General features: G+C 42.0%; 1 protein-coding gene across 1 annotated transcript in view; it reads left to right on the top strand.

The window, feature by feature from the left end:
• LOC149443281 (vomeronasal type-2 receptor 26-like) overlaps positions 1–24,287 on the top strand; it is a 93,017-nt gene that overhangs the window by 59,581 nt on the left and 9,149 nt on the right. The window contains exons 3-4 of the mRNA XM_089655681.1: positions 4,680–4,872; positions 12,144–12,435. Of these exons, the coding sequence (XP_089511807.1) occupies positions 4,680–4,872; positions 12,144–12,435 (485 nt within the window). The remainder of the gene's footprint in view (positions 1–4,679; positions 4,873–12,143; positions 12,436–24,287) is intronic.

Here is a 24,287-nt window from a genome sequence, read left to right as displayed (position 1 = left end):
CAGACTGAACCCGTAGCCCTTCTGCACATGCTCAGTTTAGTGTGTATTGCTAAAGAGGTTTTTTTTTTAATTCTTGGGAGAGTGCATGTGATCAGCACAGGGCCAATCAGCACTGTCTAGATAAAGGTCAAGGGTTTTGAATCCTCCTAGAGAGTTTTCTGAAAGAAAACTCCTCCTACAAGCTTTAATCAGTGCTCAGCTGAAGTCACAAGACTGCTCTAACTGCTGATGAGAAAAGGTATTTAGCAGTTTATATTTACTAAAATAATTGCATTTCCATGTTCTGTGTAATGTGGGAGACCAGATATAGTGAATGCAGGGTCTGGGGAGAGCGGATATAGTGAATGCAGGGTACGGGGAGACCGGATATAGTGAATGCAGGGTCCGGGGAGACCGGATATAGTGAATTCAGGGTCTGGGGTTTAGTAACACTTTAAGTAACAGAAAGCATGGATTAATGAAGACAGAAGTTGTCAAACAAATCTGATTTCTTTTTATGAGGAGGTGAGCAAAACCTTGGACAGAGGGGTGGCTGTGGAATTGGTATACTTGGACAGAGTGGTGACTGTGGAAGTGGTATACTTGGACAGAGGGGTGACTGTGGACGTGGTATACTTGGACAGAGGGGTGACTGTGGACGTGGTATACTTGGACAGAGGGGTGACTGTGGACGTGGTATACTTGGACAGAGGGGTGACTGTGGACGTGGTATACTTGGACAGAGGGGTGACTGTGGAAGTGGTATACTTGGACAGAGGGGTGACTGTGGAAGTGGTATACTTGGACAGAGGGGTGACTGTGGACGTGGTATACTTGGACAGAGGGGTGACTGTGGACGTGGTATACTTGGACAGAGTGGTGACTGTGGAAGTGGTATACTTGGACAGAGGGGTGACTGTGGAAGTGGTATACGTGGACAGAGGGGTGGCTATGGACATAGTATACTTGGACAGAGGGGTGGCGGTGGACACGGTATACTTGGATTATGCAAAACTGATTGACACAGATCCCCACACACGGCTAATATGTAAGGTAAAGTCTACAGGCTTGGAAAAATCTGTATGTAAATGGATAGAAAACTGGCTGAAAGATGGTATTCAGAGAGTAGTGGTTAATGATTCATACTCTGAATGGTCTAGGGTTGCCAGTGGTGTACCCTGAGGTTCAGGGTTATTAGCTGGGTACCCCAAGATTCAGTGTTGGGACCCTTACTTTTTAATATGTTTATAAACAATATAGGGTCTGGGATTAAAAACCCCATTTCAGTCTTTGCAGATGACACCAAGCTGTGCAGTGGAATAACGTCCTTACAGGATGTCTCCAACTTACAAGCCGACCTCAATGCTCTGTGTAATTGGGCAACTATGTGGCAAATGAGGTTTAATGTTGATAAATGTAAGGTTCTGCACTTGGGGGCTAAGAATATGCATGCATCATACATACTAGGGGGGTACAACTGGGGGGGTCAATGGTGGAGAAGGATCTAGGGGTCAATGGTGAAGGATCTGGGAGTTTTGGTAGATCACAAGCTTAATAATGGCATGCAATGTCAAGCTGTGGTTTCTAAAGTGAGCAAAATCCTCTCCTGTATTAAAAGAGGTATAGACTCCAGAGAGAGAGATATCATTTCCCCCGATACAAATCATTAGTAAGACCTCATCTGGAATATGCAGTTCAGTTTTGGGCACCAATTCACAAATAGAACATTGGGGAACTGGAGAAAGTACAGAGAAGGGCAACCAAACTGATGAGAGGCATGGAGGAGCTCAGCTATGAGGAAAGATCAGAGGAACTGAATTTATTCTTTCTTGAGAAGAGGAGATTAAGAGGGGATATGATCAACATGTATAATACATAAGGGGGGATATGATCAACATGCATAATACATAAGGGGAGGATGTGATCAACATGTATAATACATAAGGGGGGATATGATCTCCATGTATAATACATAAGGGGGGATATGATCAACATGTATAAATATATAAATACATCAGTGGTTCATATAGTGAGCTCAGTGTAGAGTTATTCACCTTGAGGTCATCACAGAGGACAAGGGGGCACTCTTTACATCTAGAGGAAAAGACATTTAAACTCCAAACACGGAAAGGTTTCTTCACATTGAGAGCTGTGAAAATGTGGAGTAGACTCCCTCAAGAGTTGGTTCTGGTCAGCTACGTAGATTGCTTTAAAAAAGGCATGGATTCTTTCTTGGATACACAGAATATAACTGGATACTAACATTTGTAGGTAATATTGATCCAGGGAATATACGATTGCCTCTCTGGGGATCAGGAAGGAATTTTTTTCCCCTGCAGGAGCAAATTGAATCACACTTTGCTGTTTTTTTTGCCTTCCTCTGGATCAATCATGGGTATAGGATTATAACTTTTTTTTTTTGGTTGAACTGGATGGACTTTTGTCTTTTTTCAGTCAGATTAACTATGTAAGGATACACAAATCATCGCATGGAAAGTATAATAAAATATGCCTACAAAATGCACAAGCTTCCTGGCAAAAAAGCATGTACAATATGTGTGCAATAAATATACTAAACAGCTACTTAACATGGGCTCTCCTGGTGAGGGGATCTTCTCATGGTTCCTCCAAATTCCAGCTGCTTCCAGCTCAGTCTTCAGAATAAGTGTGTCCTTTTTTGTCTCTCCAAAACAACTCTGTCTTTGTCTCAGCACATGGCTCGTTCAAAAGTCCTCTTTCCCTCCCCTTGTTATCTCATTTCCTGTGCTGGACATTATTCCTCGGGACATTATTTTGTGCATGAAAGATTTTCTGATTAAAGAGGACATCCTTAGAGCTGCTCGCAATACCCCTGTGATATCCTTGCAGGGTTCGACCCTGCAAATTTTTCCAGATATCTTTCAGACCACGTTGGAGAAACAACGTAAAATGAGGGTGATCAAATCTGTCTTATCCTCGGCTCAAATTTGCTACAAATGGGGCTTTCCATTTAAGTTGATTATACCACACAATGGAAGCACATATACCGCTACTACTCCTCTTGAAGGTCAAGAAATCCTGGTGAAATTGGGTCTAGCAGATGCTCCTACACCTCAACATCTACCCTCAACTCCCTGAATATCTCCTATTTGGAACACTCCATCGCCAGGTAGGAGGAGAGTTAGACAGGAGGCGGGATGATGGCAATCCTCGCTTTTGTCTATTCTCCACCATCTTTAATCACCTATTGGGACATGCTATTGATGCATTATCACTAGTTGTGTCTGTTAATTTTGGGTTAAGTCCAGGGGCAGATTGACCATTGGAGAACTTGGGCACTGCCCGGGGTCAGTAGGGGCCCCATGAGATGTCCCTGGTACCTTTCATAGGCTTTTTTGGGTGTGGTTTGAGTGTGGGAGAGGACACAGGGGCCCCATGATCCCCTATTGCCCGGAGGCCCCATGAGTTGTCAGTCTGCCTCTGGTTATGTCCCAATATACCTTGATGTACAACTTGTTTTATATGGGATTTTAGGCCCTTATTTTTGGCTTGAAGGTTGAGTCTGTGGGTGCTGTTGATGTGCTACCCCACCTTGTTGCCAGGCATGGTCAGAGGCACCGCTGCCCTGTTGTGGAGTGGTTGCTCTACTTTCCGTGTTTTGTGGTGACAGGGTTTGGGCCCTGTTGGCCTTTTAAAATTATGGTTTTCTGTCTCTTCAGGTGAGGAAGTTTGCCTACCTGATCCATGGTTTGTTTTGATATCTATAGTTATAGGGGTTGCTCTGGCCCTGCTTCTATCGTTTTATGTTCTTGTTTTTTTTTCTTTTGGTACATGATTGTTGTCATACACAATTTTATGGATCTCCTTGCTCCATATATGTGGCTTGGATATTGAATAAAATGATAAGGTCAAACTACACCCTTCTGGTTGTAGAGCTGGGTATTCACCCACTTAGACCAACCTCTCTTGATACAGAATTTTTTGGTACGATAATGTTATAATGTGCTCTTTGCTTTGTGTTTACAAATGGTGATTCATTGCCTTTCACATAATGTGCAAGGCTTTAATTCTCCAAATAAGCGCAAAACAGCCTTTCTCTAGTATAGGCAGCTAGGGGCGAAGATCCTTTTGTTACAAGAGACCCATTTTGCAGCAGATAAACATCCTACATTTTTCCACAAATCATATAAGCAAGCATATTTATACTTTACATTCCACCAAAAGCAGGGGGGTGGCGATCTTTCTTTATAACTCATTTCTCTTGGAGGTGCAACAGGTCTATCGTGACCCAGAGAGCAGGTTTATTATTATCAAGGGTACCCTTTCAGCTCGCGAACTTACAATAGCCAATGTTTATGCAACAAATTCAGCTCAGGCAACCTTGTTTTCAAATTTTTTTGATGTTCTTGATAAGTTCCTTCACCCTCTTCCCTAGCCTTCCCTAAATCTCTTACAAAATGTTTAGAGTCGTTCCAGCTGGTTGACTCTTGGAGGGCTCACAATGTGGGAGCTAGGAATTATACATTTTATTCCCATCCGCATGACTCCTATGCTAGGTTGGATTACATACTGTATATTGCTCTCCAATCCTTCTGGCCAACTCCACGAATGTTGGGATACACTTGTGTTCTTAGTCGGATCATAATATTGAGGTGTTGTCTGTCACCTTTATAGGCCTAGTGTCTACTCCCTACTCTGTTTGAATGACTCTATGCTTACAGATACCATCTCCCGTCAAGAAGTAGCTACTTCAATCCAAGAGTATTTTCAACTGAACAATACCCCTGATACCTCCCCGGCTATGCTGTGGGAGGCTCACGAGGTGGTTCTCACTGGCCGCCTTATTTCTATGGCGGCAGCCAGAAATAGGGATCATTGGAAACAAATTCAGACTCTCACCAGGGAACTGGAAATGTATTATAGAACTCAAATAGGTAACCCGACTCTTTTAAATAGGGGCATGATATCGCAAAAGCGCTTAGAACTGAATACCCTACTTTCTCAAAAAAACTGAAAAAGCTTTTTTGTTGGTCTTGGGCATCTTTTTTATTACACAGCAATTCAGCGTTGACCATGTTCGCCCGGACACTTAACCATTCAATTCATCTCCCACATATATATATAAATTACGTAACAAGCACGGTAATATTTCCTCTCTGCCCCACGAAGTTTTGGAAATTTTTAAAGCGTTTTACTCTTCCCTATTAGCTCCTCCACATGCGGATCCCTCTCCCCCTGCTGTCTCTTGGCTGGATTCATTACCTCTTCCTGCTCTTATGCCCTCTCAGATTTCATCTCTTAATGCCCCGTGTACTCTGGAGAAAATTACACGAGTAATTAGCACATTGAAAAGTTCCACGGCCCCGGACCCCAATGGGTTCTCGGCCAGTTATTACAAACATTTTGCCCTTCTTTTAGCCCCATCTTTGGTCTCTATGTTCAACAAGGTTTTACAGGTTTCCTGATGAGATGCTTTTGGCCAACATGTCATTGTTGCCTAAACCTTTAAAGGATCACCTTTTACCACAAAACTATAGGCCCATTTCGGTTATGAATAATGATTTAAAGATATTTAGCCGTATCTTAGCAGATAGATTGGCCCCTATTATATCCTCTTTAGTTTCACCTGACCAATCGGGATTTATTCCTGACAGGCTTATTAAAGATAATATATGTCTCACTTTGAATGTTATCTAAGATGCTAACTTGCACTCTAAGCAGGTGATGTTGTTGAGCCTAGACATTAATAAGGCCTTTGATAGTGTCCTCTGGCCCTATTTTGTTTTCGCTATTGCAGCGATTGGGCTTTAGTGATGAATTTCTCTCTGGTGTAGGGCTTTATATAACTCCCCCCAAACAAGGATTAGACTTCCCAGTTGTAATTCTGACTTTTTTACCTTGGGCAGAGGCACCCCACAGGGTTGTCTGCTCTCACCCCTACTGTTTGCGCTTGTTTTGGAACCCTTGGCCATTGCTATAAGTTCACACCCTGATATCTTGGGGTACCCGCTCTTGATCTCTCAATTTAAGTTATATATGTATGCTGATGATGTCATGCTCTTTCTACTAACCCATTTGTATCCTTACCTAATTTATGCTCGCTGTCAGGGATCTGGGTATGACCAGAGATGTGTGGACTGACACAGGGAAAGCAGGCTTCAAGTATGATGTAAAAGTAATATCATTTATTTAAGGTTACACAATACACAGAACACACAGTGCAAAACCAACCCAAACCTTAAGCTAGTCTCAATATGTGCGGGTACACAAGAGTAGTCAGGCAGGCCGGGTCGGTAACTATCGGGCAGGTAGGTACAGGAGGAGCAGGCAGGGATTAGTCAGGTCATGAGCCAGGTTCAGCAACTAACAGGCAGGTAGGTACAGGAGGAGCAGGCAGAGAGTAGTCAGGTAAAGAGCCAGGGGTCAGTGCAGGAGACAGTCAGCAGGATCAAAGCAGGGTCGGCAACAAAGGGTACTTCACAGAACAGAGGATCAGGGACAGGTAACAATATACAGGGGCTCATGGGAAACAATACACCAAGGCACTGATCACAGGCCTGGTCCAGCTTAAATACACCTCCTGCAATCAGCCTCAGGTGATGGCCTGATTGCAGGAGTGAGATTCTGGCTGCTGAGAGCACCCGCTGGCCAGCCTTGGTACTGCAGCGCACAAGGCAGGTGAGTCCAACCACCATTGGCGAGTCCATTCCTGACACTCGCTGTTGAATGATTTTGCATCCATATCAGGTCTCTCCGTAAACTTTTCTAAATCTGTAGCTATGCCTATCAATGTTGCTGAGCCTCTGGGGGAGTCCCCCCGTGGTTCTTTCCCATTTCGTTGGGCCACGGACTGGATTCTATACTTGGGTGTTTATCTTACGCCCAAGGACTCTGGGCTATTTGCAGTCAATTACCCACCATGTGTGTCCCGTCTTCATACTTTGCTTACGATTTGGCATGGGTACCCTATTTCGTTTTTGGGTAGAGTCACGGCGCTAAAAATGAACATTTTACCTAAACTCCTATATTTATTTCGAGAACTCCCAATATTGGTCTCTAAAACATTCCTTGATCATTTTCAATGAGTGATTAATAACTTCAACTGGCAAAATAGATGCCCCTGCTTTACCTCGCTTGTTCTATATAAATTGCAATGAATAGGGGGCTTAGGCCTTCCTAATTTTTGGCTTTACTATCTATCTGCCCGTTTTTCTCAACTTGCACAATGGGCGACTATTAACTCCTCTACTCCTTGGGTCAGATTTGAATCCCAAGCCATACGCTCTTTTTATTTACTGGGTTTATTATGGACAAATATTCCCCCTCGCTTGTTGTTGAATTACAATTCGATTGTGTTTCACTCTTTGACACTTTGGTCCCATTACAAATCGAAAATTGGGTCTTATTCTTCAGTCCCGCTGGGTTCAACATTTTTCGGTGACCCGAATTTTGCCATGGGGTTTTGATGTCCACAGGCTTTTTGCTGATGGCATGATCGTGCTCTTGTCAGACGGATTTTCAGAGAAGTGGGTCTTTTATACCCCTTAATATGTTACGTACGCTTTTTGATATCGTGAACATTATCGATATTGACAAATACAACATTTTTTTAGCTCTCACTTTGGATTGACACCCTTGTCCCTGATTACTTATTTTGAACGTATCAGCCGTGATTCGCCTAGGGGCAGGGGTCTTATCTCAGATTTATATTGCTCTTTTTCAAATGCCATTTATCCCTCACCTCCCTTGTATAGACTGAAATGGGAGGTTGATTGTGGTATTACATTTTCAGATGAGGACTGGGACTCCATGGTGGATAATATATGTAGGGGCTCTAACTCTCTCTCGGTCCATGAGACAGCCCTTAACGTTTTAACCCGTTGGTACTATACCCCCTCTAGACTACATGTCATGTTTCCAGGAATGTCGCACCTCCGTTTTAAGGGTTGTGGCCTTGCTGGTACCCTTGTGCATATATTTTGGGCTAGTCCTGGTCTTTCCTTGATCTGGCGTAGGATTTTGGAGGTGGCCTCTGCCTTGACAGGTTCTCCTGTGGATTTGTCAATGCAAATTTGCTTATCTGGTGCATCCATCCTGGGAGTTCCAGCCAACCTAATGAGGCTAATTCACACTATTTGTGTTTCCACCCTATGGACAATTGCCCTTCATTGGAAGTCACCGGTAGTCCCTTTGGCCTCGGCTCTGCAGAGGGTCGATAAGGTCATGCTCAACGTATTCAATATACATTGTTGGATAGGATGCATTTATTCAACAGAAAATGGGATGGTTGGAAAACACATAGACATTTAATGTTCGATTGATTGTCTATCATATGCTGATTTGTGTTGGTTCTTTGTTAGTTATGCAGTTGATCTGCCTATCTTGCTGCCAACCTCTTTCATGTACTTGATCTTTATTTTTTTATGATTCTTTTCATATTACTGTCCATTACTTATGTGCCTTTTTTTACTGTGTATTCTACCTCACGATGTTGTGCGGTTTTTGTAGTCTGCCTCCCGTTGTGCGGTTTTTGTAGTCTGCCTCCCAATAAAAACGTTTGTAAACAAAAAAAAATCTAACAATATAACAAATACCTAAGCTATAGAAGCCACCAAATATTCATAGCAACAAAAATGGGGAGCAGATTGAAATATCAATCCTTTGTTCCCAACAATGCAAATCCAGCAGCTTGAAGTCAATGGAAGGTGATTTACATTGAGGTCAATGGGAGGCGATCTTACATTGAAGTCAATGGGAGGCGATTTTGCATTAAAGTCTAAGGGAAGTGATTTTGCATTGAAGTTAATCTGAGGCGATTTTGCATTGAAGTCAATGGGAGGCGATTTTGAATTGAAGTCAAGTCGAAACAATTTTGCATTGAAGTCAATGGGAGGCGCTTTTGCATTGAAGTCAACGGAAGGCGATTTTGCATTGAAGACAATGGGAGGTGATTTTGCATTGAAGTAAATGGGAGACTTATCAGAATCTCATCTGAATTACACCTGAACTGTTGGACAGTTCGTATCAGAATCGCACCTGATACACAAAAATCGTACTGTGAATTTGCACCAAGCTCGCAGTTAAATACAGATGGACATCACACCGCATCAGTGAGAACTGGCCCTACAACACACCCTTTAAAAAAATGCTTAACTTGACTTAAATGCTTTACATTTCATATTCCTGATATGTTTCTACAGTACCATGAGCTTGAATGAAAAGTTATCCTGTGTATTGCTGTGCATTGCTTTATTGCCTTTGTGTGAAAGCCCTGGTGTTTCTGCCAGTCCCTCTGCTTTCCTATTAAAAACTGACCACACTGAGTACACAAGAGCACAGTGTGGTCAGTTTTGTACTGGAGTACTCAGTCTTCTCCCCTCCAAGGACCAGACTTTTCTTGACACCCCCCCTGCACAGCCATTCACTGGGAAGACCAGTGTTCTGCTGTTTCTCCTCCTTTAGCTCTTATTCAGCTGAGAACAGAGGTTATAGGATCCCTTATAAAAAAAAGAGAAAATCTGTTTATAATTTTTTTAATTACCATACACAAATGTTTAATTTCTTTTTTAACCGCTCACCAACCACGCTATAGATGAAAGATGGCTACAACATGGTTGTCCAGTTCTGGGAGAACGAGCCTCCAGCAGCATGCATCCAGCGATCTCTGTGATCACTGTGTCCTATGAACACAGCTGACCATGTGATAAGGTAAATGGCCAATCACAACGGCCTTTTACCACGTGATCAGCAGTTTTGTGGTGGATATGATATGTATCAAACTTTTGTTGATGGTTTGCGGCAGGTTGATTTCTGTAGTGCTGATAGAAAATGAGATCGTGATTGGGGTTTCCTGTGGATAGGAGGAATATATGTGGATTCCAAAAATGTGGTGTTTGGTAGTGGAGTAAGGAGGACTGGGTGGATCAAGGGGTAATACACCGGAAACTTATATAAGAAAGGAACGTGCATACTCCGGGTAATTCCCAGTAGAGTCTTGTAATTTGCAGTTAGCATTTAAAGAATTTAGGTAGGTTCAGTTTCTTTTAAAGTAGGTGAGCTCAGGGAACCAATGTTTGATGGATTGCAGGTTATGACTAGTCACCCTCCATTTGGTGGGGTTGCTGGTGGTTACGGCAGTGGACATCTTCTGGTATTATGTTCCATTCCTTGAGCAGATTAATTCCTTCATCTAGGCTTCTTATGGTGTAAGTTTTATTTTGGAGCTTTATAAGGAGTTTGATCGGGAAGCCCCATTGGTACCCTATATTATAATTTCTAAGTGCCTTTGTGACTAAAATCAATTTCTTCTTTTTGATAGGGATAATTTGAGGCCTGTGTGGGAGTTCGGGGATGCTGAGGTATTTCTTGCTGCCACCATTAGTTTTTCCTTGACATGGTAAAAATGTATCCTTACTAGGACATCTCTTGGGACTGAGGTAGGTAGGAATGCTGGTTTTGGAATTCGATGAGCTCTGTCTATTGCAGCTTCTATTGTATTGATGGACTGGATTAAGTGTTGCATTAGTTGTAGTAGGTAGGGGTGGAGTGCTTCTCATGTGCTTGTTTCTGGAATGCCTCGTATTTTGATGTTGTTTCTCCTAGAGCGGTCTTCTAGGTCCACTATTTTATTCCATAGTTGATGGATCTCAGAATCCTGATCCGCATGTGCATCCACTACAGTGTTATGGGCCTTACACGTCAGACATTTTGTTTTCAATATGCTGAATATGTCTTTAATGGTCAGAAATGGCGTTAGAAATAGGAGTTATTACATTGGTAATATCTTGGTGTAATGACCTTCTTAGGGAGAGAAGCATATTTTTCATAGTTACTTCAGACACAGGTTGGTCTGATGCTGGAAATTCCTCAATGGCTGACTGTAGTTGTAGGGTAGGAGTATGTGTATAGGTAGAGGGCTGTGTGTCAGTATAAGCAGGGCCTTCCATTCTGGGCCTAGATTTTGCAGGGCTCCGTGTTGTAGGGGAGAGAAGGGAAGCTGACTCACCCGGGTCTCCTTCGTATAGAGGTACAAGTAGTCTGGGATTGGGTGTGTAGACTGTTTCTCCCTCTGCAGGGCTGGCATGTCCATGCTGTGAGTTGCGGCCGCGATCTTGGGATCTCAGGTCCCGGGCTGCATATACGTTCGTCAGCCTTGGCGGCTGTGTTGGGGTTTTCTGCAGCCTTGGCATTGTACTGGAGGGTGTAGGGAACTAGTCCCCTGAGATTTGATGGTCCGGTCCCCCTGTGTCGGTTTGTAGCCACTCTGCCGTTTTCAGTGACTATGGAGAGTCACTAGATCACGGCCATCTTGGGAGCCGGCCATGCATGCGCCCCCTTTTGTTGGTATTTTATCACCACAGGGTTTTGTATTTTTTATTATATAAAGTAAAAAAGACTGAAAATTTTGAAAAAAACATATCCAATAAAAAACAATTTAAAACTCAAGTTTCTTCTTAAAATTTAGGCCAAAATGTATTCTGCTACATATTTTTGGTAAAAAAAAAAAATCACAAGTGTATATTGGTTGATTTATGAGAAAGTTATAGCATCTATGGGATATTTACTGGAATTTTAATTATTTTAAATGTTTTTAATACTAATAATGGTGGTGATCAGCGACTTATAGCGGGACTGTGATACTACAGCGGGAAATATGACACTAACTGACACTTTGTGGGAATTGGCTGTCACTGACATCTCCAGTGATGCTTACACAGTGATTAGTGCTAATAATATACGCTGACACTGGCTGGGAAGAGGTTAACATTAGGGGGCAATCAAAGGATCAACAGTGTTTCGTGTGTTTACTGTGTGCTGATTTTACTAGGGGATGTACCTGTTTTTTTTTCCCTGTTTTGCAATGAAACAAAAACCAACACATCCCCACTGATAGGACAGAACTCTGTGATTTTTAAATTCACCGACCTTAGTCCTGTCATCTGCTTCACCAACCGACAGGTCCCAGCCATCAGTCATTGGCTGGGACCCACTGATCAGCGTGCCCCCTACCTGTGAAAACGGGATCACGCATTAGATATGTGATCCATTGCAGGAGGGCCGCTCTACCAACTTACTCCTAAATGAGATGGTCGACAAGTGGTTAATATTGTTTGCAAATTTCCTATGGTACAGATTATTATAGACATTTTTGTTGAATATAAAAAACATTAATTTTCTCTCTTCAGATATCCTCACAGGTATTTGAGACATCTTCTGGCCTTCATGTTTGCCATAGAGGAAATTAACAACAGAACAGACCTGTTGCCGAACACCACACTGGGATTCCAGATTTATGATACATGTAACAGGGAATTTGAAGCTGTACAGAGTGTTCTGGTCATATTATCTGGGTCTGAGAATCCATTTCCAAACTATGATTGTCATAAAAAGAGTAAAGTGATTGGATTCATAGGTCACAAGAGCATTTCTTCATCTTTGGCATCAGCAGCACTGACCAGTGTCTATCAATACCCTCAAGTAATGTGAATAACACCCATTTTATTTTTATGTAAAAAAAAGAAAATAGGTCTAGAAAATAGGACATTATCGAAAAGCTTGCACAGTAATTTCTAATTTATACTAGACAGTAAAACAATCATGTACTTCTAAGTATAGGGCAAAGCAACGGGTTCATTTTGATTGTCCCCAACCCTATCTTCACATACAATAATGGCCAAAAATATTGGCACCCCTGCATTTCTGGCAGATAATGCACCACTTCACGCAGGACATTGATGCAATTACAAATGTTTAAGCATTCTCCTGTTTATTTTTTTGTGTTTGTATCACTATGACACAAAAAAGTGAAGAAACAAAAAGCCAAATCTGACACGTTCCTCGCAAAACCCCAAAAATGGACTGGACAAAATTATTGTAAGAAATAATTGCATTGCAAGTTTGTTATGATCCTGTAATTTGTAATTAAACTCACCTGTATCAATTAACAGATCTTAATGTTTCTGTGCCCACTGTGCACAACATTGTCAATAAGTTTACAGCCCATGGCACTGTAGACAATCTCCTTGGAGAAAAATTGATCAAAGATTACAGAGAAGGATGGTTCATTGGTGGATAAAGAACCTCAATCAACTTTGAGACAATTTCAAGCTGACATCCAGGCACAGGGTACAACTGTGTCAGCTCACACTATATGTTGCTATCTGAATGAAAAGGGATGCTATGGTAGGTGATCCAGGAGGAATCCACTGCTGACACAGAAACATGACAGTTTGGAGTTTGCCAAAACTTACCTGAGGAAGCCAAAATCCTTTTGGGAGAATGTGATGTGGACAGATGAAACACAATTACAGCTTTTTGGTAAAGCCCATCATTTTACTTTTTCCAAAAAAAGAGATGAGACCTTTAAAGAAAAGAATACAGTCCCTACAGCCAAACACGACTGAGGTTCACTGATGTTTTGGGGTTGCTTTGCTGTTTCAGGAACTGGATGTCTTGGCTGTGTGCGTGGTATTATGAGATGTGAAGACTACCAAAGAATCCTGGGATGCAAGGTAAGGCCCAGTGTTAGAAAGTTGAGTCTCCATCAGAGGTCATGGGTCTTACAGTAGGACAATGACCCAAAGCGCATGTCAAAAAGCACCCAGAAATGGTTTCAGAAAAAGCACTGGAGAGGACTGAACTCAATCCTATAGAGCACCTGTGGAGAGATCTCAAAATAGCATTTGGGAAAAGCAACCCTTCCAAGAGAGAACTGGTGTAAAGGATTTCTGGCAAGAAGAATCGCGATCGGGAATGAGCATGCGCAAAGGAGATCCTGCAGAAGAATTTCCGGTTGTGCGCAGGCGCACAGGAATGCACGATCGCGCACATGCATGTGCACCCGCACGCCGAAGATTGGCACCAGAAGGGCCATTTAAGGGGTGCCTCTGCTCAGGTTCAGTGCTGACTGATCTTCAGCTCCCCCGTGTCCTGCTTGTTCCCGTACGATTCCTTCGTTACCAACCCGGCTTGTTCCTGACCTGACTCCGATTACTCTCCTGCTCCCAGTTCCTGACTTCGGCTCTGCTCCTGACTTTGGCTTTTCCTTCTGATTCTGTACCGCGCTGCCTGACTGTTGATGACCCCGGCTATTCTATGACTCTGCTCCAGTCTTGTGTCCTTACTACCTACCTTGTTCTGCTGCACATCTGGCAATCCACAGAACCTGCCTTGTCTATTTCTATGGTGCCCAAATCAGAGGATACTCTGCCTACCAAGGTCATCATCTGCAAGAGTCGCAAGCAACAACCACTGGCACTCTTGTCCCCCTGGTCCCTAGACTCCCTCTGTTCCAACATCAGCGGGGTCAGGACTAGTGACACAAGTGAGGCCGACCTCATCAATTCAGTCTCCCATCAGGTACATGACAACTGGAGCAGTTGGTGAAAGAAGACTGGTCCGAAATTTCAGTAGAGGTGTAAGAAACTCATTAATGGTTACAAGAATTGATTCATTTAAGTTATTTTTTTCCAAAGGGTGAGCGTCCAAATATTAAATTGAGGGTGCCAATTTTGTCTAGTCCATTTTTGGGGTTTTGCTTGGAATGTGTCAGATTTGACTTTTTGTCATCTCTACTTTTTTGTGTCATACCAATACAAACAAAAGAAATAAACACGAGAATGCCTAAACATTTGTGATTGCAACAATTTTAGGGTGAAGTGGTGCATTATATGACAGAAATGCTGAGATGTTAATATTTTTGGCCGTGACTGTGCATAAAGAGTGAATACGCCCAAGGTTTGATGGGTTTGACCCTTATATGGTGTTTTTTTTAATTACAGATCAGCTACGGTGCAATGAACCCAAGCTTCAGTAATATGTTCCAGTTTCCCTCATTGTATCGCACCGTTCCTGATGTCAGGGATCAGTTTACAGCAATCTTCTTCTTACTGAAGCATTTTGGCTGGAATTGGGTTGGCATTTTGTCTTCAGATGATGAGGACAGTCAGAAGGTCAATACAGATCTGAAAACTTTTCTGATACAGAACAATATATGTGTTGAGTTTGCTGTCACTCTAGCTAATGATTTTGATAATAAATTTATTAAAATAGCTAACAGCCTCTCAAGATCAACCAGCAGCGTTGTAATAATGTATAATAATGTAAATACTTTTGGCCTAACCGATACAATCAGAGCTTTTTCAGCTTTAAGGAAAACCTTTATATTGTTTGGGGATTTTCAGATACTTAACAACTACAAACCTATCATTGCTCTAAACGGTTCTCTGCTGGTCCATTTGCACAGAGGGAATATTCAGGGACTAAAGGAGTATCTGCTTGATATCAACCCTGAGAAATATCCTGATAACCCCATGTTACTCAATGCTTGGGAACAACAGTTCTCTTGTGTGCCTGAATCTTTGGTGAATAGCTCAATTTATCCAGCATGTAGAGAGTCTTACAGTTTCCATTCCGTGGATCCGTCCTATTATGATGTTGAAACGTTTTGCTACACTTTCAGCGTGTACTCTGCAGTTCATGCACTGGCATATGCCCTACATAAGACATATTTTTCTGATAAGGAAGAGGTCATTGAGACTAGAAAGCTAAATTGGCAGCCTTTTCAGGTAAAAGGAATATGTTTGGACAACATATAAAAGGATGTCAAATTATAGTAACCTCGTAATTCTAAATTTCAGGTCCAAGAAGCTCTCGTAACGTTGTATACTTATGATGAAAGACAGGTGCATGGTTCAAAAAAAATAAAAATAAAACCTTCTTTTGTTCTCAGAACCCTAAAACAGTTAATCCATAAACCAATTTATTGTTCAATATTTTTATTGAAAAGATTTTGTCATAACAATGCATTTCAATACGATTCATACAGATATACCATTTTAAATTATTGTGTTATAAGCCCCACCAGTTGGCTGGGGGTAGTGAATAACACTGTTCAACAGGTAAAAAGTTTTGGGCATAAAATTAGCTAATCTTACATAATTTTGGGGTGCTGAAAACGAAAATGACCCTAAAAAATGTTGATTGGCTCTAGTTTCCATGATATATTCACCCATCTAATGACGTAAGCCATTCAAAATTATGATGCAACTTCAGCTGCATATTGCGCAATTGATACTGGTGACCAATAGAAAATTGCATGTATACTGAGATGATGCAATATTAGCCTTTAATTGCATCACTTCACTGCATAAAAGCTGCAGTATCTGTAGCTGATTGTAGTTCGACAGCGTCTTTACATTTCGTTTTATGCTTATATAGGCTACTCAGTAATGCCTCGAACTTGTGTGAATAAAGCAGATAATTTCTGCTATATCTGCGGTGAAATAACTTTTATCTCACAAAAAAGGAGGATAACAGGAGTGATTAAGAAAGCCTACAACTTGTATTTTGGCTGCAAGATAGGAGACCAGGACAAGAGCTGGACACCACATATATGCTGCAATTCTTGTGGGACGGCACTGGAGCAATGGTTGAATGGAAAAAAGGCATCTATGCCTTTCGCTGTGCCAATGATTTGGAGAGAGCCAACAGATCATGTTAGTAATTGTTACTTTTGTATGGTGCCTCCAATTGTAAAAGGGCTAAATAAGAAGAAAAAGTTATCTGTGCACTATCCAAATATTCCATCGGCAATACGTCCAGTTCCTCATGGAGAGGGGCTACCAATTCCTAAAGCACCAGAATGCTTCGTGGTTGAGTCAAGTGAGGAAGAACCTGACGCGTGTAGTCACGTGCAGTTGTAAGAGATAGCCCTTTCCTCGAATACAAGAGAAAAGCCAAGAGAAGCAAAACCGACACAAACTGAAGACAAAACTAGTGAGAATCCTAAGTATTAAAATGATTCAACTTAGCTTATGGCTATAATTTTTCTTGGTAATCCTATGCAATATATTATGCCATTTAGGCTTTGTTATGTAGTCAATATCACTTGCTTTATATTTGTGGAAAGACATCTATCTATATAATTATTGTGCATTATGTAGTCATTACGCCTATAGTAGAAAACTTTCCGTTTACAGAAAAACTAGAGCCAATTGACAAATTTCATTGTTATATTTGAACTCAGAATGTGAAATTCATTAAGAAATGGATCCTTTTGTTTCCAAAACTGGCAAAAAATAAAAATTTGTTGAACAGTGTAATTATGTTTTTAATTATGTCGCCTCCAGGACTTCTCCAGGGTGTCACCCATCCTCTGGAACTCCCTGCCCCAACCCATCAGATTATCACCTACTCTCCTCTCCTTTAGGCGCACCCTGAAAACCCATCTCTTCAGGGAAGCCTACCCCACCCCCTGCTAACTTGCCGACCTCCTCCACTCTTCCTACCACTCCATCCCCCACAGCTATCTCCTACTGTGCCACCATCCCCTCCCTCCTAGATTGTAAGCTCAAAAGAGCAGGGCCCTCACTCCCCTCATGTTTTGCATTGTATTGGTATTGTTCTGTCACATGTTCTGTCCCCCTCTGTAATGTACAGCGCTGAGCGAACTATTGGCGCTTTATAAATACTGTATAATAATAATAATAATAATAATAATAATAATTATGTCACATAAACATGAGGTGAGAGATTTGTTCAGTCTGAACCTTGATGAGGTGGGTAGGGTATATTGAAGGGGTAAGATATAGGGATGTGAAAATAAAGTGGGGGGGGGAAGGGGGGGGGCACCAGTCTAGGGGTGGAAGTCTAGGTGATTAGCAATCCATAAACCAATTTAGAGATAAAGGCAAAACAAACCTTGTAAACATGGCCCAATCTGCTCCAAATCTGAAAAAAAATATATGTCTGTCTCCCCAAAAAGCAAACCGATACTTCTTGTATTTGAATTCAACAGTGTTATTTGTTATCTAGAATGTACTTGGTCTTTCTAGCTTTTACTTCTAATCCCCTCTCCTGTTTCCAAAACAGAGACTAATACAGCAAGAGTAGTCCAGATGAAACATCTTAGTATCATTTCTCTGACCCTTATATATTACTTTGATCCAAAGATTTCTTTCCAGTCAAGTGATGTCACATGCCCTTCATTTCTCTTGCAGGGCTAACTCCTGCATTGAGACAGTGCACACTTGACTTGTGAGCACCATTTTGTGCAGTTTCATTCTGAGCCCAGGCCAACATAATGACTTGCACCCAAGGAGTGGGTCCATGGCACCCTGGTTTCAGATGACATACCCAGACATACCACTCAATCAACCCAGAAGGCTGGAAACGTCCAGTAGTAAATTACTGCATGGGGCAGCTCCAGATTAAATGTGAGAATTGCAAAAAAATGCCTTTTATTTTTAATAGTGTTGTCCAATGCCTTTTTTTTATACAGTCATGGGCAAAATATTTTCACCCCTGCATTTTTGTCAGATAATGCACCAATTCAGCTAGAAAGTTGTTGCAATTACAAATGTTTCAGCATTCTCATATTTATTTCTTTTGCTTGTATTGGTATGACACAAAAACGTGGACAAACAAAAAGCCAAATCTGACACATTCCATGCAAAACTCCACAAATAGACTGGACAAAATTATTAGCAGCTTCTAAAAAATTGTAAGAAATAACTGAATTCCAAGTGTGTGATGCTCCAGTAATTTATAATTAAACTCAGCTGTATCAATTAACAGGTGCTGACAATATAGAAATCACACCGGCAACCAGTTAAAATGGTGAAAAATTTACCCTGTTGTGTGTCTCCGTGCCACATAAAGCATGGAGAAGAGAAAGAGCAGCAAAGAATTGTCTGAGGATTTGAGAACAAACATTTTGTAAAAACATGGACAATCCGAAGGTTACAAGTTCATCTCCAGAGATTTTAACATTTCTGTGTTCACTGTGCGCAGTATTGTCAAGAAGTTTACAGCCTATGGCATTGTAGCTAATCTCCCTGGATGTGAACGAAAGAGAAAAAATGATCAAAGATTGCAACAAAGGATTGCTTGGTGGTTAAAGAACCTCGATCAACTTCCAGACAAGATCAAGATGACCTAGAGGGCACAGGGTACAACTGTGTCAGCTTACCTTGGCATCTGAATGAAAAGGGACGCTATGGTAGGAGACCCAGGAGGACCCCACTGCTGACACAGAAACATAAAAAAATACAGATTGGAGTTTGCCAAAACTTACCTGAGGAAGCCAAAATCCTTTTGGACAAATGAAACAAAATACAGCTTTTTGGTAAAGCCCATCATTCCACTGTTTTCAGAAATAGAAATTAGGCCTTTAAAGAAAAGAATACAGTCCCTACAGTCAAACATGACTGAGATTCACTGATGTTTTGGGTTCCTTTGCTGCTTCAGGCACTGGATGTCTGGACTGTGTGCATGGCATTATAAATTCTGAAGACTACCAAAAAATTCTGGGGTGCAATGTAGGACCCAGTGATAGAAAGTTGGGTCACCATCAGAGGTCATTGATTTTCCAGCAGGACAATGACCCAAAGCACACGTCAAAAAGCCCCAGAAATGGTTTCAGATAAAGCGTTGGAGAGTATTGAACTGGCCAGCAATGAGTCCAGATCTCAATCCCATAGAGCTCCTGTGGAGAGATCTCAAAACAGCAGTTGGGAAAAGGAACCCTTCCAATCTGAGAGACCTGGAGCAGTTGGTGAAAGAAGTGTACTCCAAAATTTCAGTAGAGAAGTGGAAGAAACTCACTGATGGTTACAGGAAGCAATTCATTTCAGTTATTTTTTCCAAAGGGGTGTGCTACCAAATAATAAATGAAGGATGCCAATAATTTTGTCCAGTCCATTTTTGGGGTTTTGTGTGGAATGTGTTAGATTTGGCTTTTAGTTTCTCCACTTTTTTGTGTCATACCAATACAAACAGAAGGAATAAACATGGGAATGCCTAAACATTTGTAATTGCAACAATTTTCTGGGCAAAGTGGTGCATCATCTGACAGAAATGAAGGGGAGCCAATATTTGTTTTGCCATCACTGCAGATGCTTTTTATTTTTAATAATGTTGCCCGATGCCTTTTTATAGATGCCTTTACTTTTTAGCAATGTACTCTGTTGTCTTTTTACATAAAAAAAACAAACACAAAACTGTATTTCAGCTTTAAACAAAAAAAAAAATCCAAATATATGTAATTTCTATTTAAATGGTATATTAAACAAATAAAAATGCATCCACACTGGCACAACCCCCAATGATTACGTATCCTTTGAGCTCTCAGCCAAGTACCAAAATGTGAAATACAGTTGTGGCCAAGAGCATCAGAGCTCTAAAGAAGCAGAAAATCCCTTCCCATCTATCTCAGCCTATGTTCCTCTGGAGTAGGCAATAATTACATAAAACAGACTGCACCTGATCGTCATTGTTTAAGATCCCATTATTTTTGATTTTTTTGTTTTGTGTTATTTTTGATAGACTATGGAATGTATTAAACACTTGTTAGGTTTTTTTTTTTAGCTTTTTGGCCTTTTGTGTCCTACCTAGTAGATTTCCGTTCACTTTCTTTCTGGATTGGCACTGCTAAACTAATGTCCTGGCACCCAACCTGTGGCCTAATAGCCATATGTGACCCTTTGATACTTGTTGTGTGGCCTGCCTGTAGTGGCAAGGGGAGCAGTGGTTTGTAGGGGGTAATAGCAGTAATCTCTACTAGCCTCATGTAGCATGTCTCCAGTCTTTCTCTGTCTTCTAAAGCATGTCTCCATTCTTCAAACAAATCTGTAGCATGTCCACAATCTCTCACCACCATTTTCTTCAACAGTTTAGCTTTACATACAGTATGCTGAACAATAAATGCAGCCTCTATACTCTCTAAGTTACATAGTTGCCAACATTTGGAAGGGACACCCTAAAGACATCAAGAAGAATATGCTGCAGACAATATCTGAGTGTGGCCAAAACGTATGCATGGTCAATAAAGTGGATATCACTTCACAGTGTGTGGTTTGTAGTTTAGCACCTTTACACTTTTCTTCGTTATGTTTTAGACATAATAGTGCCTGGGGGTACAGTGAGTAAAAATTCGGAAGAAAGAACACTCCATCAGTGTTAGTGATGCAAAATTAACCCCCAGTATTGATGTCAGTGACTGCAATAACAATCGCAGCAATGGAGTCAATGGGTGCAGCAATACCTCCTAACATTGGTGTCAGTGGGTACAGTAATATTGGCCAGCATTTTTTCACCACTCACCTCTATGACGCTCTTTCACTGCTTGCCTCTGCACCTTTTTGTCCACAGCTCACCTCTGCATTCTCCGCACACTGCTGGCTCTGCACAACGAATCGGCCTATTGCCTCTGCACCAGGGGTGGACTGACAACTCATGGGGCCCCCGGGCAATAGGGGATCATGGGGCCCCTGTGCCCTTGCCCAAACTCAAAAAAGCCTATAAAAAAGGTACCAGGGGCATCTCATTGGGCCCCCTACTGACCCCGGGCCCTCGGGCAGTGCCCAAGCTTCCAAATGGTCAGTGGAGGTGTGCTCTGCACACCTCCACAACTCACCCACTCCCCCCACTAAGCACTGCTTTTCTCTAAATGCCTTATTCACAGTTTGCTTCTGCACCTCTCATCCACTATTTGCTCCTGCATGATTAATAAACTACTTGTCTCTGCACCCCTTTTTCACAGCTCACCCCCCCCCACTCTAAACAAAGGTTCCCTCTGCACCCCTTGTTCACAGCTACGCTCATTCACCACTCACATCTACATACATCATTTACAGCTTGCCTTGTCCACAGTTACCTCTGCATTAGTCACCCCCAGCTCATCGCCAACCCCACACACACACTAAGCACAGCTTGCCTCTGCACCCCTTATTCACAGCTCATGTCTGCACCTCTTTATCCACCCCTTACCTCTGCATTCCTCATCTATAGCTTACTTATACTCTTCATCCACAGCTTACTTGTAGCACCTGCACCCCTCATCCACAGCACACCTCATCAACATCTCACCTGCACCTCTGAAGGCTATGTCCATAGCTCACCTGCACCCCTGAACCCCTTGTCCCCAGCTTACCCTCACCTCTGGACCACTCATTTACAGCTCACCTGATTCTCTGAATCCCTTGCTCACAGCTCACCTGCATCCCTGAACTCCATGTCAACAGCATACCTGTACACCGCTTACCTGTACCCCTCGTAGGCAGCTCACCTGAACTGCTGAACCCCTTGTTCACAGCTCACTTGACATAGCTTGCCTGTACCCACCATTCGCATATCACCTGAACCACGTCTGATGAACGTGAGTCTTTATATATATGTTTCAGCAGAAGGTAAGACAGTGTACACTGAAACTGACAATAAACATTTCCTTTATTTAATCATTTTATAATGGCTTTGGCTCATCATTTCATTTGTTGACACAGAATTGTTTGTTCCCTCTCATGAAATCTCATCTCTTTTGTTTTTGTCTCCCACAGTTTTCCTACAATTTTACCCTTATGTTACTGCATGGCCCCTCAAGTTTAGCTAGGGGGAGCTAGACTAGGTTTTCTGTGGATAAAAGCTGAGTAGCAGCATGAGGATAAGTCAGCCTGGGAGTGAGGTTACCTAAGGACAGGCTAGAGAAGTTCTGAGGGTCAGAGCTTTTGGAGCCCTCCCACCTCTCCGGAAACCTGAAAGCTTTCTGGATGAAGGATGGAGGAGGGGAGGAAGCTCAGATCTACATACTTAAAGGAACCTTGGCCAATACCCTGGCAAATGCAAGCTGACCAAGGTTACACCTTAAGTATTGCAGAGCCTGGGAGGACTTGGTCAGTGTCAGGTGGAAGATGGAGTGAGAGGCTGGAGTGTAAGGCCTGGGAGGGGGCCCAGGAGAGGGGGCTATCTACAGGCTGGAGCTGAAAGGAGGATCTCTCTACCTCAATGTCTCCAGAGGGAGGATAGCCTGTGGAGCAGGGAAGGAGCCATTCCATGGAAAAGGCCTAAAGGCAGCCACCAACCCACTAAGCTTACAGGAGAGGCAGAGTAAGTAATCCTACACCCCCTGGGCTGAATAAGGGGAGAGGGCAGTCAAGTGGAAAATCCAACTAGCTCTTCATTTGGGACTGCTTTTGTAAAGTGGCAGCTTCCAGGTCCCCTTGCCCAGGGATTCCCTCAGGCAGCAGGGTGAAGAGGAGGATTCATATAGGGTCTGAAGTGGTACATCAGAAGGGCTGCAGAACTCTTCATGGAGAGACTTTTTGTCTTAAGACTTGTACATAGTTGTTAATGAGTTTTTCCTCAGGTTTGCAGTTCCCTTGGGCATCCTATACACCTCTCAGCCCTACCCAAATTCAAAACCCCAAATAAAACCACAAAACCAAGCTCAAGGACAGTTTACTGACTCAAGTGTGCAAGGGTGGAGGAAAATGCCTGTTGCCTGGCTATGCAGAACTATAGGGAGACCCAAAGCTCAGCAACTCCAAGGGGGCACTACCTCCAGTTAAAAACTGAAGCAGCCAGTAGGGTTTCCAATTTAAAATGATCAACCTCAATGTGGGAAATAAGTATGTCATTATGATTTAAAATACCTAATACATATTGTATATGCAGAAAAATGTTGTGTGACATATTTACTTAATAATTTATTTAATTAGATGAGATCATATCTTTCATGAGTTAAATTATAATGATTAAGACTGGTAAGGAATGCGATTAGAGGATTTTACACTAATGACCACACCACAGTAACACATGACTCAGGATAACTTGGAAAAATATACCTTTTCGCATGTGTTGGAGTTGTGGGAGGAAAATGAAAAATTGTATTACACTTACTGTAATTTTCCTTTCTTGACGCCAATCCATGGCAGAATACATGTGAGATAGCTCTGCCTCTATATCCACCCACAGAACCTGTGTATATCTATAAAAGTCTGACTGAGATCAACCTTCCTCATTCTCCATACAATCAAGATCAAACAAGGGAGGGTTTGTATGCTGCCATGGATTGGTGTCAGGAAAGGAAAATTACAGTAAGTATGATACAATTTTCCATTTTCCTGATACCAACATGGCATCATACATGTGATAAATAACTAGCTAAACTGTATAATCAGCTATTAAGTGAAATACAATTTTCCAGTGATAACATTTGAAATAAAATAAAGAAAGAAAGAAGACAACAATGCTGCACAGGACATATTTCTAGACAGGTTCTAAAAGGCTAAACAAAGGTCATCTGAAGCGATTGACATCTGTGGCTGCCCAGGAACAGATCTTTATTGCAATTCTCTTTAGTTCTGAACCATGATATCTGCTGGACAGGAGTCAGGAGAGTTATGGAGATTATGAAGTTTACTTGCTGATACCACAATTGGAGATTTCACAAGCAATACATGACGACCATGAGAGTGGAAGGCATGTGGGTCTGGTGAGTGCATACCCAAAAGGGAAGGCAATCTCATGAGCATGTGGTCATTTTGGTTGAGAAC

This window comes from Staurois parvus, unplaced genomic scaffold, assembly GCF_062004578.1.
Source record: "Staurois parvus isolate SC_StPar_1 unplaced genomic scaffold, SC_StPar_1.0 ptg000860l, whole genome shotgun sequence".
Taxonomy (NCBI): Eukaryota; Metazoa; Chordata; class Amphibia; order Anura; family Ranidae; genus Staurois; species Staurois parvus.
The sequence above is the reverse complement of the archived record's forward strand: the minus strand, read 5'-3'. Positions and strand labels throughout refer to the sequence as shown.